The sequence below is a fragment of the Lycium ferocissimum genome, unplaced genomic scaffold (assembly GCF_029784015.1).
Source record: "Lycium ferocissimum isolate CSIRO_LF1 unplaced genomic scaffold, AGI_CSIRO_Lferr_CH_V1 ctg1464, whole genome shotgun sequence".
In the NCBI taxonomy this organism is placed as follows: domain Eukaryota; kingdom Viridiplantae; phylum Streptophyta; class Magnoliopsida; order Solanales; family Solanaceae; genus Lycium; species Lycium ferocissimum.
Window position 1 is genome coordinate 37,380 of NW_026715571.1, and position 20,251 is coordinate 57,630.

General features: G+C 35.3%; 2 protein-coding genes across 2 annotated transcripts; one reads left to right on the plus strand and one right to left on the minus strand.

Moving 5' to 3' along the window:
* The first annotated feature begins 807 nt into the window (after positions 1-807).
* On the plus strand, positions 808-1,850 carry LOC132042319 (chlorophyll a-b binding protein 3C, chloroplastic-like). Its single transcript, XM_059432903.1, has one exon. It carries the CDS (start codon positions 868-870, stop codon positions 1,669-1,671), a length of 804 nt encoding a protein of 267 aa, XP_059288886.1. The 5' UTR covers positions 808-867; the 3' UTR covers positions 1,672-1,850.
* A 933-nt stretch (positions 1,851-2,783) lies between these two features.
* LOC132042318 (altered inheritance of mitochondria protein 3-like) lies at positions 2,784-14,352 on the minus strand. The gene is made up of 10 exons (XM_059432902.1): positions 14,061-14,352; positions 11,306-11,349; positions 10,905-11,004; positions 10,509-10,623; positions 8,891-9,513; positions 7,937-8,210; positions 6,668-6,935; positions 5,229-5,390; positions 4,151-4,618; positions 2,784-3,392 (listed from the first exon to the last, which is right to left on the minus strand). The coding sequence occupies exons 1-10, from the start codon at positions 14,233-14,235 to the stop codon at positions 3,117-3,119; spliced, it is 2,505 nt and encodes an 834-aa protein (XP_059288885.1). The 5' UTR covers positions 14,236-14,352; the 3' UTR covers positions 2,784-3,116.
* Between the last annotated feature and the right edge of the window lie 5,899 nt (positions 14,353-20,251).

Consider the following 20,251-nt stretch of genomic DNA (forward strand, 5'->3'; position numbering starts at 1 on the left):
TATCAACTGGGCTTTTTATTGTTGGCATATATGACTAATCTTCTAAATGAACTTTTTTTGTTGTATATAGGGTTATTTATTGTTCAAGGTAAAAAAGATCTTTTAAAAACAACTAAAAAACAAAAAGTTGTTCGACGTCGTTAATAACAAATTGGAAAAGTTAAATTCACGCAACAACAAAAAAAATGTTAGTCAAAATTTCTTTTCAGAATAATAACCTATCTATGACAAAAAAAAAAAAAAAATTGCTGCCAATTTCTTCTTTCTTGTAGTTAACCTAAATCGAACTCTGAATTTGCGACTTCACTTGACTTTTCCTTATATCGAGGGCATTCAACTGTTTATATATAACAAATAGAAATATAGTATGTTTTTACCTTATTTACACGACATGACCTAATTTTCCAATGAAAAAGATTCAGATTGAACTACGTAGCTCCACTACTGTAGGGTGTATAGATATTTTCTTCAACATATATAGAGATAAATAACTTCAGAAAATTTATAAGTTTTACATTTCTTGAATTTGTTTCTTTCAGTTTCCAGAGCAACACTTGCATAAAAAATATCAAAGAACCCCCCACAGAATCTTACTGAGAGCATGTAGGACAGTTTGCAATATTCAAAGCCACATATTTGTTGGACCATAAGTAAAAATATCTTGAAACATTGATGGATTACAAATTGCCGAGTCGACTAGACATAAGGCTAATAATAGAATCTTGAAAGCCAATGAGATTGTAGATAGAGATATCATAAGATAAGAACTCTTTCCCTCCCTCCCTATATAAATGGTTATTAATCCCAACTGATCATATATTACCACAACAGCCATCAAAAAACAGTTAATTTTCTTCTTATTAAACAATGGCTGCTTCTACAATGGCTCTTTCTTCCTCTACCTTCGCCGGAAAGGCAGTAAAACTCTCACCATCTTCCTCTGAGATCACTGGAAATGGGAGATTCACCATGAGGAAGACTGCTAGCAAGGCCAAGCCTATCTCCTCTGGCAGCCCATGGTACGGTCCTGACCGTGTCAAGTATTTGGGCCCATTCTCTGGTGAATCCCCAAGTTACTTGACTGGTGAGTTCCCTGGTGATTACGGATGGGACACTGCTGGACTTTCAGCTGATCCAGAAACTTTCGCCAAGAACCGTGAGTTGGAGGTGATCCACTGCAGATGGGCCATGCTCGGAGCCCTTGGTTGTGTCTTCCCTGAACTCTTGGCCCGTAATGGTGTCAAGTTTGGTGAAGCTGTATGGTTTAAGGCTGGATCTCAGATTTTCAGCGAGGGTGGACTTGACTACTTGGGCAACCCAAGTTTGGTCCATGCACAGAGCATCTTGGCCATCTGGGCTTGCCAAGTTGTGTTGATGGGAGCTGTTGAGGGTTACCGTGTTGCTGGTGGGCCACTCGGTGAGGTTGTTGACCCACTTTACCCAGGTGGTAGCTTCGACCCATTGGGCCTTGCTGAAGATCCAGAGGCTTTTGCTGAGCTTAAGGTGAAGGAGATCAAGAATGGCAGACTTGCTATGTTCTCCATGTTTGGATTCTTCGTTCAGGCTATTGTTACCGGAAAGGGTCCATTGGAGAACCTAGCCGACCACCTTGCTGACCCAGTTAACAACAACGCCTGGGCCTTTGCCACAAACTTTGTTCCCGGAAAGTGAATTTAACAAAATGTTGATCTCTAATCTTCTAAGTAGTGTGAGATGAGTTTTTAGCTTGTGAGAGATGAATCTATAGAAGGGGTCAATTTTTTAAGTATTCTGGGTTATGGGTTCAGAGATTGTAATGTGGTGTAAATTGGTTTGGATTAATTAATGAAGTACATGTGAATCTTTTCATATTTTTTGTGGCACTTCTAATATTTAATATTGTACTTAGTTCAATGGATTAAAAATGAATGAGAAAAATACAGAATTGAAAATTTCTTATAACGAAAAAAAAAAAACATTTGGGTGTAAAGTAACTGAAAATGTTTAGTGTGCGCTCACTTTCAGTGGCTAGTGGACATTTTTCTTTTTTCTGAATTTTGAAAAATATTTGTGGTTCATATAGAAAGATTCTCTTATTCTTTATTATTTCATAGTGTTTAACATAAAAAGATTCTTAGCATGATGCTGAGCAACAGAGTCTGCTTTTCATCAATTTTTAGATATTCCGTGATGTCATCTTGAATATATCCGTTTGGATTAAAATTATTATATATATCGATAATGTAAAGATTTCCTCACACTATCGGTAAATTTTAATTTACAATAGTTGTTTGATTATCATTTTTAACAAGTTATCAATTAATGTTGATGAAAGATTCATCTGTTATGATTATCTTAAAATGATTCGATTATATAAACATAATTTACACCCATTAATGCATAAAACCTAAACTCTATTTGATCACATAGCAGTACTCTCTCCTTTTATAAGGTTTCATTATTGGTCACCTAATTCTGCAAACGATTTTAGTTTGGATTCTCCATTTTTTTTTTCTTGGACTTAGGAAGTAGTAATTCAGGAAAAAAAGTTGACAGATCTTTTCCGCTTCTTACGATGTCCAAATTAGCTTGTGCACACGTCGTCTATTCCACCAAATACATGTCACCTCCCACCAGCACATGCACCAAGTACTCTTAACACCATTCTTAAAGGACAAAACCACAAACTCATCTCCTTTGTACCTTGCATTCTCAGATTTGCTAATACAATTATTAGCAACCACATTAAACTTGCCAATATTTCAGATCATTTATGCGATAGAGGGCTAAACTGGGCAAGAAAGTAGAAAACAGATACTTGAGAAATATATTACCAGTGGGAAACAGAACACAACTTCTAACTATAGATTAAAAACGGTGAAAAGGGGGTTAACCGTGTTAATAAGAGTTAAAAAGAAAACACAGACGAGACCACTAGCACTGCGTTAACACAGACATTCCTACGTTACATTTAACTCTGAGATAAACACGTAAACGTACAGCCTCGTGGCATAGGGCAGCAGCCAGTCAAGTCTCTTCAGGGATCGTGAACGATGGTTATTTCCACAGAAACAGCTCGAAAGGCCACTATCACACACTCATTACAAGACCCCGGAAAAACGAGGAGGCAGTAAAGATTAGTAGCTGTTTTGCCATATCTGTTGTTGAGACTGCTTCGGCTGGACTTGTGGGCCCGCCAACGATCCATCCCGAAGGTTTTGTTGTTGCTGTTGTTGATCCAATGAGATACCAGCCTGAGAATTGTAGAAATGCTGCGGGTAGCCCCCCAAAGATCCATAGCTCTGTGACGGCTGTTGACGATTTTGTCCCTGAAAGCCATAATATGTGTTGGCAGGAACAGCTGGCATTGTTCTTGAACCATGTCCATGAAGCCATAAAGCCGAGTTCTCATTCTGAAAGAGGACGGAAACAGGATTGTCAAATAAAGCGACGCACATGGCAGATAGAGCCAGTGACAAAATTGAAATTACAGTGCATTTCTAAAGTTTTGTGCCAACCACCAAGGTGGATCTTGATATATGTAATTGACCGAGAAAATGACAAAAATGGTCCTTCATCTTTGGTAGAAGGTTGAAATTAGTCCCCTAAGTATCAACAGGGCAAATTTGGTCCCTTAAGTTAGCGAAAAAGTGAGCACTTTTGGTCTCCGTTAAATATTGATCAAACTTGTGAAAGAAGAATTTAACCAACACTAGAAATTTTGGGGTCAAAATTTCAGAAACCGCAACATACATAACTACACCTACCACACAAAAAAATCGACCAAAAATATAGAAATTGCACCTCAAAAGTTGCACCAGACTCCTGAAATTGACCAAAAATAACAAACACTACAAAACTTAACTTCCAAATGTGGGTTCCCGTTAAATATTTTATATTTTCATTGTTAACAACCGGAGTTGGGTAAATATCTTATGGACACCAAAAGTGCTCATTTTTGGCAAACTTAAAGGACCAAAACTGCTCAAATGATACTTAAGGGACTATTTAAACCCACTATCAAAGATAAGGGACCACTTTTTTCGTTTTCTCTAATTGACCAAACAAAAACAGTAGCTATCAAAATGGCCGTTTGACATATTGATGACATTCAATTTCTTGGAGAGAGAATTCAGTAGGAACAGATGTACTTGCAAAAAGAACATGTTACCTGCTGAAGAGACATCAAATGATTGGTATCCTTGTACTGAGAGCTTAATAAATCATCGTAACTTAAGTTAGTGCCAGAAGGAGCAGCAGGGGGGTTGATCGGGAAGTTCCCAGGGATAGTATTTGTATTTCCAAAAGCACCATATCCAGAAGGAACACTGGCAGACTGAGGCAAGCTGCTCGCGGAAACGGTATTCTTATATTGGGGAAGCATTGCTGCAAGCGACTGATGATAAGTGCTGTTACCAGGAAACGCTTGTTGGAATGCAGATGGCATATATGGATAATTCTGATGCATAAAGGGGTAACTTATCATGTTGGCAAATGGTCCTCCTAGAGGAACCGTTGGTTGAGAATACGGGTGTACGGCTAGATGTTGAGGTACTGTGGGTCCCGTGGCGACATTAGTTCCAGAAAGCATCTGCTGAGTAGGCTGTGCTCCTGATGAAAAACCAACGGTCTTCAAAGCCTGCAGGAAAGACGAACACAATCAACTATTACATACCATTAAAACAAGAGAGAAGGGAGAAAAATTATTCACCAACTCTGAAAGGGGATGTTGAAATGTGTGACCATCTTTCTAAAAGCTTAAGCTGTTAGAGAGGGCATGCTTTTATTTTCTTAATTATATTCTCAACATGCTCCCTCACGTGCGGGTCTGATTCTTTTTTTCATGGGCCAAGCACGTGGAAATTCTTTTACACTAGTTAATTAAATATTTGACGAAGACTAAAAGTGTTAACTTTCTTCTTCTTTTCTTCTCTCCTTTTTTTTTTTTTTTTTTTTTTTTTTTGGAGAAGGTAACAATAGTGTTTAACTTTTGACAAACTTAAAGGACAAAATGTTCAAAGCATACTTAAGGGACTCTTTTGAACCTACCATCATACATAAGGGACCATTTTTGTCATTTTCTCTCTACGAGAATAATCGATTCTAAATAAGTAGGAAACCACATATTTGTTCTTATTATACAAGCATGAGTTAGCACAAAATACAGTAACAAACTGATATATCAGGAGCACATCATCAGGAAATAGAAATGTAATGTGCAACGTTCATTAGACATGCAGAAACATTACCTCAGGCATGGAAGTTGTTGAACCACTGATAGATGAAATTGAGTTGCCATATTGTGTGGGCATTGCTTGTGTTGTTGAAAACGGGGAATATGAAAGCTCAGACTCTCGACCAGGATGAATGTTAGCAGCCAACAAGTTACTCTGCAAAGAATTTGTGTAGACCTACTCAAACAAAAATAGCAAGAGAGCAAATTAGGCAAACACGGATATTATGCTCTAGCAAATAATGGTAACTCAGATCAGGTTGGCATGCTTCTGTAGTAACTCTCTTCTTTTTTTTTTTTTTTTTTTTTTTTTTTGGTGGACAAGTGACATGCTTCTTTACTGTTCTGTTGGGGGCAGTACAGATATTCAGCTACTTGGAACATCTTTTTTTTGGCTAAGATATTGTTCATCAAAGAGCACCAAGCAGGCACTTATTCGCTATACAAAGTTCACAAATAGTTTAGCTACTTAGAATAGTTCCAGTTTCAACAACAACAAAAAAAAAAAAAAAAAAAAAGAGTAGCTTAGCTACTGCTTGGGACTCGTAGCTATACAAAGTCTTTTCTTCTAATGTGGAACATATACCAAAGCACTCAAGCGCCAATGACCACCTAACCAGAAGAGGTCCCTAGAACCATGCTAAAACTTTGCTTATATATGCATCCCTCCACTGGAAAAGAAAGCCTATACAATCAGATAGTGGCAGAATACAAAGCCAACTACGCTCCATATTAGACGCCACTCGTCACTCAAATATACAGAAAAGCAGTTACCAACTCTGCAACTCGCGGTGCAGCCATGCCTTGTCTTGACACCACTCATATAACTCAAAAATTAACAGAATAGCAATTACCAGCTCTGAAACTCCTGCTGCAGCGTTTTCCTTGTCTCATTCACAGAATAAGTTGTTTGGTATGGAGGAAAACATTTTCTTTCCAATTTTCCCATGTTCGGTTGGTTAGAATTTTTGAAAAACATTTTCTCTAGGAAAACAAGTTCCTTAAAAATAATGATTTCCTTAGTGGAAGTAGATAAAACAAGTTCTGCAAGTGGCATTCCACATTGGTTGTGTCTTCCCCACCCTCCAACACACTTCATCTTCACCCCACCCCCATAGCCCCACATCTCCACACCCCTACCCCCCACCCCCACCTCCTATAGGATTTGTCTAGATTATATACAAATGCTTTTAGGATAATATGTTTTGCTTATATACCAAACACAAGAAAACAAATAAGAAACCCACTTATTTTCCTGGATAACATTTTCCAAAAAAATATTTTCTTTCATACCGAACACACCGTTAGACTAAAGTCATTTCAAACTTGGAAATGTAATATTATCGAAGTTTTAACAATTGGGAAGTCTTTTGCAAAGCTAACAACAGGTAGTTCATCCCAAGGAGAGTACACAAAACAATATATCCTGAACAAAAGGCAGAAAAGTATTCTTACTGTCTCATTGGAATAAGGAGCAAGATTTTGCATATGAGAACTAGTCTGTGGCTGACTAAATGCTGCATTTAATTGTTGAGCACTTTCGTATGAATAGCCAGCAGCAGAGGACGGATATGAATAATGTCCATCGCTAGTTTCTGCTTTCAGAGATTCTGGTTGTGAAGCAGCTGGCAATTCATAATTTCCAGGACTTGCATTATTTCTATGGAATAAATTATTATCGGACTCATTTCTGAGAGTCTCATCACCATAGTATTCACCGGCCCTGTAAAATAATGTAAGAAGCTAATTAAAGAACTAGCCTTTTATATATCTATACAAGAAAAATTATTTCTAGTAAAGGCATCTAAGTTTCAAATAATGACAGAGAACATTGTGTATTTACTACTGCACCATTATCATTTTAGTATAAACAAAGATTTCATTAATGAAAGAGAGTTGCAGGCTAACATTACTATTTGATTGACTAAAATATGGAACAATTCTTGAAAACCGAATTAGTAAAACAAAACGAGTTTGATGCAAGGATATTCAATTGACGTCATTTATTTATAAAATGAGAATGTATAAGCAACCGATAAAGAAGATATACCTACGTGAAAAAAAATTGATTGAAAAACTTTTTGACATCATTGTCCACGTCGAGAAAGAGTTGAACAGAGTTTTCAATTAGCGTATCATAACACACAACTTCTGCAATATATGCAAATCAGAGGGTGTTTGGCAAAGCTTATAAGCTAGCCAAACTGGCTAATAAGCACTTTTTAGCTTATCTACGCGTTTGATAAACACCAAAGTGCTTACAAGTCAAAATCAGCCAAAAGCCATAAGTTGGTTATCCCCAACTTATGGTTTTTCAGCTTATAAGCACTTTTTGTTTGACCAAGTATTAATATTCTCAAAATATCTTTCTCAAAATATCTTTCCCAAAACAAAATCCTAACTTCCTCTTCAATTTGTACCCATCGTTCCTCCTTTTCTTTACACGGATACTTTAAAATTTATTTTTGCAAAATTTTTAAGGGTTCTTTAGTCATTATAACAAAAGAACAGCTCAATGCTTATGAGCAATTTTTTATCAAACACATCAACTACTTATTAAAAGTTTCAACGATTTCATCCAAACACGTAACTGCTTATTTATAAAATCAGTTTCAGCACTTTAAAATGCTTTTCAACACTTAAATTTTATCAGCTAATCCAAACAGGCTCTTAAATTAGCAAATCAGCAAACTAAGGAAACATCCAACTTAAAAGAAGGTAAACCTGGTGCCCAAATGCCCAACTGAAGAACTATCTGCGTCTTTGGATGAATCTTCCAAGCTAGTTTTCACAGGGGCAGAGGCCAGTGATCCAGAAAAGGACACACCACCAAAGCTACCAAAACTTAGGTGAGAAAGGTCAGCTGTTTGAACTTGAAGATGGTCTGGAATCACAACGGATGGACCATCCATATCAGACGGTAAAGCCCGATCATCCTTTACATTTAGTTGTTGCAAGTTTTCAGCAACTGATGAAACTGAGACATTAACATCTTCAACTGCCACAAGATAAAAGAACATTCTTATATAAACGAGGGAGGGTAGTACTTTAAAACATTTAAGAAACAAAACTACTGTTGTACCAAGGAATAATATTTACTTAAAAGTACAAGTTGCAACAGCTTACTAGAGATGCTACTTTTCTTGATAAAGCTTATTGCCTCTTTGCCCAAGCTTCTGGGAAGCACTGATTTTTTTCAAAAAGAGCTTATTTTAGAAAGTTCAGGTGTTTGTCCAAGTTTTTAGTGGAAAAATAAGTGTTTTTGAGTAGTAGCAGGAGTTGTTTTTTCACAAGCTAAAAAAAATATTTTTCCCCAAAAGCAGTTTTAGAACATTGGTCAAGCACAAGGTACTGCTCTAATATTGGGAAAAGTGCTTTTCAAATTGGTTAGCCAAACACAAACTGCTACTCAACAGAAGTACTTTTCCAAAAGCACTTTTCCAAATAAGCAGATTCTGGAAGCTTGGCCAAACAAGCTATTAGTTTAACTGAGTTGGTATTGGTTGGCGCTTTAGCATCGAGTCTCTGGAATTGATTTGGCGGGTCTACTTTATTACTATAAGGTTATTTAATATGGCATGCTAGAAGTAGATCTCGACATTTTTGTTTTAGGAATGCAGTTGTGACATCCTAGATATGCATATCTCATGCCAAAACAAAACTTCCACATCTATTCACCTTGTGGATTGTCAAAAGTGTGATTCTGGTGCTGATATCCGTAGAGGTCATTGTCATAGAGAGAAGCACTATCCGCATTATCCTCCTGCAACTTTCTACTGGAAAGAGAACCAATGTCTTCATTAGACACACTGTCATCTGCCTCTTGAGCCTCGTCCATCTGAGTTTGATGATCAATTCTGTCAAAAGACATGTTAGACAGCTCAGGATGCGACACGGAAACCGAGACAGCAGGCTGGCTAGCAGCTGATGGCTGCTCAATTGAAGGCCATGAAACCGAGACAGCAGGCTGGCTAGCAGCTGGTGGCTGCTCAATTGAAGGCCATGAAACCGAGACAGCAGGCTGGCTAGCAGCTGATGGCTGCTCAATTGAAGGCCATTCATCATTCGCAGATGAATAATCCCTTTGTTCCTGATGTACCTCACCAACAGTATGGTGAGATTTATTGGCCACACTAGGCACTTTACTTTGTGGCCTACCCATCTTGACAATATCAGCCATTGATACTTGACCTGGCACCCCGCCCCAAGTAGGTTGATATCCAGAAGAAGGCTGTGAAGCAGCTGAATAACCATCAACTGCTGCTGGTGCCAATCTTTTACTTTCGTTTCCAGTAGAATCACTGCAACACCATTCAAAGCATAAAAAGGAAATTTAAAAACAAGTGAAAGATCTCAAATAACACGCTCCCTCTGCACATATGAATACATGTAATCCCTGAATAACTTAACATGCATGGTTAAAAGGATAGTAACAACAACATAACCAGTGAAATCCCACATAGCGGGTCTGGGGAGGGTAGAGTGTACGCAGACCTTACCCCTACCTTGAGAGGTAGGGAGGCTGTTTCCAGTATACCCTCGGCTCAAGGACAAGCAGTTCAAAGCAGTAAAAAAAGATATGGAAAATACTGTAAAAAGCATGAAAAAGAAAGCTGGCTGAAAAACAAAGAAGCAGTAACTACTACAAAATAATACGATAATCAAAGTACAAGAAACAACAAATAGTGACGAGAATATTCAACTTAATATTTGTTTTGTTTGATAAGTATATTCAAATTAGTAATTTGATCCGGAATATTTGTTTTCTTTGATAACTACATTCAAATTAGTAATTTGATCCGGCAATTCAAAATAGTTACCGCAAATTAAATTTGGTTGTTCAATTACAGCTTGATTATGATAATAGCTTCTCTCTAGTGGAAAAGAGACATTGACAAACTAAGAGCTTGTTTGGCCAAGCTTCTGAGAAGCCAAAAGTGCTTATTTTTTTCAATAAGTGCTTATTTTAGAAAGTTGACGTGTTTGTTCAAAGCTTTTAGAGAACAAATAAGTGCTTTTGAGTAGAAGCAGAAGTACTTTTGGAATATTGGCCAAGCACAAAGTACTGCTCCAATATTAGCAAAAATGCTTTTCAAATTAATTAGCCAAACACAAATTGCTACTCTCCAAGAGTACTTTTTTGAAAAGCATTTTTCAAATAAGCAGATTTTGGAAGCTTGGCCAAACAAGCTAATAATGAACCATACAGTAGGGGTTCGAAGGATTATTACACTGTTACCACCTACAGTACTAACCTGACAGAACCTAAACCCTCTGACAAGACAACAGTACTAACCTGATGGCAGTTGTTCTCCTATCTGTATTACTTCCTGCAATTAAAGGGGTTGAAGAGAAGTTGTTCGTACGTGATCCACTCTCCTTCCTGTAAGCAGGAGCGGGCTTGGTAGACTCTGTCAGAGATGGTTATAAATCAAAATAACCCAATATCAGATAACATGACTTACACAACTCAATCTAATCTCTCTTGAAGAAATTATGCGAGAAAATGACAAAAATGGTCCCTTATGTTTGAGGGTAGGTTCAATAGTTTGACAAAAATGGTCCCTTATGTTTGACAAACTTAAAGGGCCCAAACTGTTCAGTGCATACTTAAGGGACTATTTTGAACCTACCCTCAAACATAAGGGACCATTTTTCATTTTCTTAAAATTGTGCATTAACATGCACATACCTGATCCACCACGCCCAACATATCGTTCCCCACCAGCCCTACTGCCACGGCTTGGAGTGCTACTAGTAGTCCAGGACCTAGATTCAGTTGTATCCTTACTCTGAACCAAAGATGAATAGAAGTAAAGTTATAAATATGAAAAGCAATTTGAGAAACCAACATAACAATCCAATTAAAGCACCTTTTCAAGGTCGTTGAAACATTTCAAGGTCATTGAAACATAGTTACATATCAAGTGGAGTGTGTAATGAAGGGCCCTCAGGATTGCACCAATGTATATCAAATAAAAAAAGAACTTGGAACATCAAGAATATAGAAAACATGACTTTATAGATATAAAGTTCAAAAAATTCTAGAAATAAATTGGTTTTGGAATTTATGTTTTAGTAATGATTATGTACCTCTTTTCGCTTCTCTCGTTTGCTCTTCACCTCATGAAAAGTATCTAGTCAATAAACAAACTCAATTAGAAGGGGTAAGAAATATCAACCTATTCAAGCAGGGAATTATTGACAAAATATTAACTGCATTTTTAGCAAGATAACTACAAAGATATCACTTCAATTAACTGTCACAGTATAAAATAGTGAAAGCATAGGGAGAACATGATTAGCAACAGAAATTCAAAATTTATGCAGCTTAGGCATATAATAGTGCTAAAATCACCAGCAGAATCAATCTGAAGCTTTTTCAGATCCCAACACTTGTTTCTTGCTTAAACCTTGTTTCCAAAGGCAGCCTATGCTATCTGAAGGTAAGTTCTAAATAATGTTACAAGTATGGCATTTTACAAATAGTATCAAAATTCCACCTCCCATCTGACTGGTGAGTACAAAGTCGTAATGGCTCACAAATAGCTATATTTAGTTCCTATGTTTTTTTTTGATGAAGTAAAAGATTTTTCAAAAGGCATCAAGTAGATGCACAGCAAAAATTACATTATAGAGATGTATCAGCTCATATACAACAGTTTACATTAACATTAGGGAGCAGATACAATCCAAAAAAAGTTCACAACTAGCTACATGTGCCTGGTTTGACCAGCAAAACAGGTTTATTAAACACTTGGTTTTTTTTAAGAATGGTAACAGTTAGACTATATATCCTTAAAATACTTGGTTTTAAGGACATGATTAGTTGTGATACCATCAAAACATCTTCTATTCCCTCCAAAACATTTAGTACCTACATCAACATTTAGATTGGCAATCCACAAATACCAAAGAAAATACAAGTGAAAAGGTAGTCATCTCAAACTGAAATACCACAAGGTCCATGAAACATAAAGATGACTCAAGGATCAGGCCGAACACAATGTACACCAAAAAATAAAGCTGACCAAATGAGTATGTCTACTAATAAAAGTTACAACGCATTACAAACAGGAAATTTCACATCTACACAATCCATTAGATTAATTTTGTTTTCTTAGACAAAGCTTGAATAAAAAGAGCATTAAACACAGACACAGGACACCATTCTCCGAAACAAAGATAGAAATTTGCAAAGCATAAAAAGGGAAATACTTCATTCTTCTTTGCTTTATCCATATTCTTACAACCCATACCTTCGTCTCTCTCTCTCTCTGTATTCAAACGAACAATAAATTTTGAACATAATTGTTGCTACAATTCTCGATCATGTTATTTAGAATGACAACAGAAGATAACTGGAAAAGCCATTTCTTTGCAATATAATCTGAAAACTAAATTGCAAGCACACAAAACTAAAGTTACCAAAAAAATAATCCCCAATATCCAGAAACTAAATACTAAAAAAGAACCAAAAAAGAGTTCAGCTTTAAGGGTTCATAGTTCAAACGGACCTTGAGTAAGAAGCCTATATAATCAAAAGACCAAAAAATAGCACGCACACAACACTAAAGAACCAAACTTTACCTAATACCCAGAGATTAATTACAAGAAAGAGCTTAGTTTAAAGGGTTTATAGCTTAAAAGTAGCCTATTGACTGCTTCATTGTGCTATATAATACAAAAACTGCAAAAACACATGCACACAACACTAAAGAACCGAAAAATCCCCAACACCCAGAAATTAATTACAAAAAAGACTTCAGCTTTAAGGGTTTATAATTAAAGGGAAGCCTATTGACGGCTTCATTAGGGTACTAACTATATAATCTGAAAACTGAAAAATTGCATCCACACAATACTAAATAGCCAAATTTTCCCTAATACCCAAAAATTAATTACAAAAAAGAGCTCAGCTTTAAGGGTTTATAGTTTAAAGGGACCTTGAGTAATAAGCCTACTATATAATATGAAATTTGAAAAATTGCATGCACACAAAACTAAATAACCAAAGAATCCCCAATACCTAGATATTAATTACGAAAAAGAACCCAAAAAGAGTTCAGCTTTAATGGTTTATAGCTTCAAACTGACCTTGAGAACTTCATTAAGGTACTATATAATCTGTAATTTGAAAAATTGCATGCACACAACACTAAAGAACCAAAAAATACCCATAATTGCAGACAGTGAACAATTTCAAGGGCGGCTCAATAAAACTAGTGCCCTAAAGCCAAAAAAAAAAAAAAAGGTTCAATTTAAAGGCTTTATAGGGCTTCATTAGGGTACTCTATAATCCTCAGAAAACTGAAACTAATTACTCAAAATAACCAAAAAAAAAAAAAGAGCTAACTTTAAAGGGTTTATAATGGTTAAAACAGACCTTGAGTAAGAAACCAAAAAATCCCAATACCCATAAATTAATTACAAAAAATAACCAAAATAATCTCAGCTTTAAGGGTTTATAGCTTAAAGGGACCTTGAGTAATAAGCCTAGTATATAATCTGAAATTTGAAAAACTGCATGCACACAAAGCTAATAACCAAAGAATCTTTAACACCCACAAACTAAATTACAAAAAATAGCCAAAAAAGAGTTTAAAACAGACCTTGAGTAAGAAGCCTATTAACAGCTAAAATTGCATGCACACAAAGCTAATAACCAAAGAATCTTTAACACCCACAAACTAAATTACAAAAAATAGCCAAAAAAGAGTTAAACAGACCTTGAGTAAGAAGCCTATTAACAGCTAAAATTACATGCACACAAAGCTAATAACCAAAGAATTTTTAATACCCACAAATTAATTACAAAAAATAGCCAAAAAAAGAGTTTAAAACAGACCTTGAGTAAGAAGCCTATTAACAGCTTCATTAGGGTCCATATTACATTCTTTAAGCATAGCATAGATCTCAGCTTCAGGACAATTTACTATTTCCTTTAAGTTTTGTATCATCTTTTTTGAACCAATTGGAATTCCTCCATTATTGTTACTGTTTTTACCTCCTCTGCTACTCATATTTACTGTGACACAGTAAATATTTTGGGTTTTTCAGATCTGTTTGAGTTGATTTCTTTATGTAAAGAAAGAAACACACAGTGACGGCTCTTTTTGTTTCTCTATAATGGTGAAAAAAAGAATCCGTGTGGAACAGGAGATATCTAAGAGGAATTTCTTTTTTTCTTTTTTGGAAAAAAAATAACACTTCTTTTCTTTTTTTATTTAGTCGGAGGAAAAAGAGTATTTAGAGTTGTCGGACAAAACATTCATTTTTAATTTTTTTTAAGTTGATCATAAATTAAGTTTAAAATAAGTTATTTTTAACTTTTTTACAGATTTACTTTTTTTAGTTTAAAAATAAAAAATAATTTAAATTAAATTAAAAATGTTTAAAATAAGTTTAAAATGTTTAAAATAAGTCAAAATCAAGAAGTTGCACAACCCCAACTTATTTTTTTAGTTTAAAAGCTATTTTAGTTTGACCAATAATTTTACCCTTTTATCCCATATATTTTCTGTTAATTCTAATACTACCCTTACTTCTAAAACCCCTTTAAGTACTTTTAACCAAACAAGTAACTATTTATTTATAAAATAACTTTCAGCACTTATGCTTAAAAGTCACTTTTTTTCAGCTAATCCAAACGGGCTCTTAGTGTTGGAATTGAAAAAGGTATTTGAAATTTTCTTTAAAATTTTATTACATAGAGGTAAGGGAAGGAAATTACAAAGCGAGAAATTGATCGGTGACCAAAAAAGTAAGTAGCCAACTAATTGAGCTATTAATATCCCCTGTACTTAAAAGTTGAAATTGTGTTTAAGCATAAATTTTATTCGAAATACGTAAAAGTATAATGGGATGGGTAGTTAGACTGAAATATAGATGAGTTTAAATTTAAACTATTTTTTATTGACCTTTTTTCCGATAAATTTTGGTAACTTCCACTTTCAATAGGCATATAGGCCAATATTTGGTTGAAATAATAAAATAAAAAAAAAATGTATTAATTGAAGCCCAAAAAAGGTATTTGGAGGATGGAATTGTACAGTAAATGTTTAGTCTTCTTCTATCCTTTGGCCGATGTTTCAAAGCTAGCAAAAAGTTTCGAGCCTTCGAGATCTCTCTTAAATTTGTACAAGTAGCAGACTATTAGAATTAAACTTTACAGTAATTGATTATAGCTCGAAAAATTAGTGGCTTGGCCTAAATTCAAAAATCATAAGTCTTGAATCCTAATTGCGAGTAGATAAGTGATTGATAATTGATGAGAGTGAAAGTTGATAGCAAGCTTAAACGTTGACTACAACTATAGCCATAACGAAGTTGATTAATATATATGTGTATCTCAATTATAACTCAAGATTCTGTTTATATTTATTTGGTAATTAATCACTACTATGGTCTTACAAAAATAAGAGAAAATTGCATTTTTAGTCCCTCCATTATTATGATCAGAGGCGTATGTAGCCAATAAGGTTGGGGTTCAACTGAACCCCAAACTTTGGATGCGGAATCTAAATTTATATGTAAAAAATTATTAAAATTATAATAAATAATAGATATCCTAACTTTAAAATATAATGGGTTCAATGCTAAAAAATCTATAGATTCCATAAAATTTAAATACGATTATGATCCTTACGATACCGAGTTAATCTCATTTAACTTTCAATTAATTAAAGTACAAGTGGAAATTGATTGTTTGCAGCAGTTTCATGGCTCAACACCATGTAGAAACTAGATGGTTGAGTATCTCTCACTTTTCTAAGAACCCAACTAATTAAGAACATCAAAAATTAAATCTGGAACTGTAAGAAAAATAGGAACAACTAATCAATTAAACAACCAAAAAAGATTTTCCCTAAATGATGTGCACATAATTACTAATCTAATAGGCAGAAACAGAGAATTGGTAAAGCAGGAAACATTCTCTTCCATGCAATGGTGTTCAATAGTAATTCAAAATGCATGGAGAAAAAAATGTATAATTCGGAGAGTGGATGGGCTTAGACAGGCAAAATAATCAAAATGAACAACCAATAATGATTGGGATGGAGCGGTAAGTACTCATTCATCCTTAATCAGAAATCGAGGTTCGAGCCTTAGGTATGAAGTACCCTTTTTCAGAAAGCGCTTTAGCCCCAATAGCAGGATTTCCCTGCATGAATCTAGATTTAATCAGGCCCTACTTGGGTACTGAATGCCGGGTAGGAAACCAAAAAGACAAAAAAAGAATATCAAAAAACAAATAACAGTTGAGTGAGCTTTGAGAAAAGAGTGGAAAATGGTGAAAATATTAGGCTAAGGGGTGTACTGAAATTGATGGCTAAAAACTAATGCATTGTCACAAGGTGACTGTACTTGATTATCTAAGCATTCTAGTGCAAGAATACTAAAGCAAAATTAAGTACAAAACAATTGGTTCTTCACTACTTTATTTGCATACTGTAAAAAGGCCTAAGGATCTCTTTCCAACTTCTATGCTTCACTCTTGCCTCCTTCCTCCTTTTCCAGGCTACTCTTTACGTCACAATCAGTGATGTTCTCCGTCTCTCTCCTTTTCAGATCAGCGCCATTACTCGCCATTTTATCTTTCTCTGATTCTTCAGCAAGGTGCAGATGAAACAACTCGCGCATGGAGTATACTCCATGCGTTCCAAGATTTTGCCAGTCTTAATATCAAGGTCGTCAGAGGGGTCATACTCAGTATCAGAACCAAAGAATGTCAGTTCCAAATCTTTGATTACGGGCTTTGCAAGACTTTGAATGACACATTCAGTCTCCTTTCTTTCCACCTTCCGCTGTAGCTTCTGTCGATCCTATAGCACCACTCCCAAATAGCAACTCGCGGAAATGATCATCGAAGCCACCTTTAAGGTTTTTGAAAACCGCATAATCATCATCGGAATTAGAACCATGTAATGCTCTCATCATCCTAATTGCATGGTCTACATGACGTTTGGTTCTTCCACTGTCACTATTTTGTGTCTCTATTTCCTCTTTGAATGTCTCTGATATATAAAACAAGAGCATCATCGAGTAGTATATTTCAGATTCAATCAAATCAAAGAAAATTACTAAGTCAAAAAATAGTTCTTGATATCGTGTTACATAAGCCTTGAAGCAAACTGTTCAAATTAAAGATCAAATGATATGTAAGAGTAAAAAGATGTTAAGATGAACCTACGACGACCACTTAGAAGGCCTGGGAGAAATTTCAAGCACATCATTATGACCAAAAACTTGGTAAAACAAAAAATTCTGAACTTAGTGTGCATCATAAAACTGTTAAAGACACCTAAATCTGTATCCATATTTGCATGCACCTTAGGATATTCAAAAACACATACAGATTATAGTGCCATAGAAAGGAGGCTATACCTACACCTTGCTGATTGCCATGCTTCCTTTTTAGAACATTGTTCTTCTCATCAGTTTTCATGTCCGTCATGGTCTGGAATGACTCTGAACAAAAAAAAAGTATTCATTACAAGGATTTTTAGACATCGGATTGATCAAGCAGTCAAAGAAATTACTGTGCGACAGAGCTGAGTTGCTGCACAGACCAACAAATTTGGAAGGTCACTAACTGAGCAATTGGAAAATATAGAACTAAGCCCTGTGAACATACATTAGATATCCACATACCTTCACTTTGTAGCTCGTCAACGTTCAATTTCTTGTCAGCCGCATTTTTCCCAGTTCCTTTATCGGCCATGGTCCTCCTATCCCCGTTTAATGTCTCTGATATTCACAAACAAGCACTATAAAGAATTAGCATTGTTCAGATAATTAATCTATGAAAGAAAATTAATATAAATAGTTATTGGAATTATGTTACAAAGCAAATTCTTCAAAATAAATTAACAAATTAAAGATGTCAAATGATATATTAAAGTAGAAACGAAATAAAGATGAACCCAGTCTCATGACTACTTTAGATAGAAGGACTATTATATGTTTAGTACAATATGAGAGAAACTTCAAGCCCATACCAAGATGAGCAAACACTTTGTAAATGAATAACTCAGAAGTTATTATATCATCGAATTCTAAAAGACAACTAAATCTGCAACCAATAACATGCATTTGTCTTTGGATATTCAAGTACAATACACATTACATTCATAGTAAGAATAAGCAATACCTTCACATTGCTCATCGCCATGCTTCGTTATCAGAACATAGTTCTTCTCTCTGCAGTATTCTTCTCAGTTTTCATGACAGTCAGGGTCTGTGCAACCTCTTGGGAAGACTCTGCATTGAAAATAAACAAATTTATTAGAAGGATTTTTTAGAAACCAGATAAATATCAGTCAAAGTAATTATGAGGTGGGAGTAAAGATAAAGTTTATGACAACATATGCAAGGTTGAAATCTTAAAACAGAGTTGAATTACAACACACTCAAATAAAATGGAAGTCACTATTTTTCATCAATAGAAAAGTATAGAACTAAGGCCCGTGAGCGTCCATTATGTGAAGACACTTACCCTTTCCTTGTAGCTCACCATCCTTCAACTTCAGATTTTTCTCAGTATCAACATCCGTCATTGTCTGCCGTGGCTCTGAAGTCAATAAAAGTTACTTGTCGGAATTAACCAATCAACCAAAATTCTCTATTAACTTCAGTTCATAAGAAAAACACTGTTACAGATTATTTGAATTAACTTTTCGACCAAATCATGAAGATCAGCAAGCGGGAGAAAGTCCATAATTAGGATGAGGCGGGGCAGAGAACATTTATCAGGTGTAAAAGTATGAGTGGAAAAAGACATACAAACAAATAGAAACATTCCAAAAAAGATCCAAAAGCAGGTGCTCCATTTAACTTGCTAAATCATTAACAACAGCAAGACAGGCGGAAATCATGCAAGAATTCAAGGAGAGATAGAGATGAAATAGCTTCTATCTAAATCAAATTCATCATCATCTTGCTCAAAGAACCAAACAACTTTCGTGAAGAAAGTCATTAGTACATCTATATTTCTTTTTTGATTCTCATGATCCTCAATGCATCAGCCTCACCAGTTTCCCTTCATAAGTTAGCTACCCGCATACACTTTTCTCACTGGTAACTGAAAAATTGTTTGTTATATTTCTTGATGTTTTTCTTAAAGTTCCAAATAATTTTTCATACAACTCAGCAGATTATTAGTTTTTTTTTTTTTTTTGTCTCGCCATGCAAAAAAGAGAAACAAGATATCCTACTTCACATTACTTCAATGTCCAGCTAACAGTAGCAGTTCATAACCTTTTGTAACAAAGCAGATTGTTGCTTCATAAAGGCCTCAATATGCTGATTACTCCACTCATATGTTTCTAGCTTCCTCATGAAAACTAAACCCTATTGAATTTCATCAGGAGTACATGATTGACCTTTCACATCATTGCTGGAATATTTAACCAGCCAACACCTGAAAGTGCTACCAGCATATCACTATAGGTGAAAAGTACAAAGATCATTTGTGCATTTTGCCCAATATCTTAAATTACTGATGGTTTTTGAGATTTAACTGGACAGGGCAGGGGCAGGTCGGATTCTTGGATGCCTGTTTAGTCACAAAACTGATCCAATAGCTCCCAGAGACACCTTAACACCATGTCCGTTTTGCATAAAAAAGTTTTTAATAAACCGTGGTGATCAGGCCAGCTTTCACATGATTCACATGCTTTGGAGATAGACCAGAAAGAAGCAAAAGATGCAACTGATGCTATCATGACCGTAGGTTCTCTATGTAAAAAATTAATGATATTTTGTATCTCTTTTTATGAATAATAAGGATTTTAAAAGTCTAAAGTAGAGTTGGAAATGACAATTGAAAACTAAAACTGAAGTTCTGTCGCAAGAAAAACAAGAATTTTCACTAAAACGCATTCAGATGTATTTGAGTACATAAACTATCTATCTAAAAATTGATAATCTACAAAAATTCCTAAGTTACCTAGCACAGAAGAAAGTGGTCGACTTCTGGAGATGACTCTCAGTTGCTGATGTTTCTTTGTTTCACGATTCTAGCTAGACTAAACCTTG

Excerpts from the sequence above, each read along its gene's own strand:
- LOC132042318 (XM_059432902.1), bottom strand. The coding sequence starts at position 14,235 with ATGAGTAGCAGAGGAGGTAAAAACAGTAACAATAATGGAGGAATTCCA. Across the intron at positions 11,005-11,305 it reads AACGAGAGAAGCGAAAAGAG|AGTAAGGATACAACTGAATC; the intron begins GTACATAATCAT and ends TCTTTGGTTCAG. Across the intron at positions 9,514-10,508 it reads AGGAGAACAACTGCCATCAG|TGATTCTACTGGAAACGAAA; the intron begins GTTAGTACTGTT and ends ATGGTGTTGCAG.
- LOC132042319 (XM_059432903.1), top strand. The coding sequence starts at position 868 with ATGGCTGCTTCTACAATGGCTCTTTCTTCCTCTACCTTCGCCGGAAAG.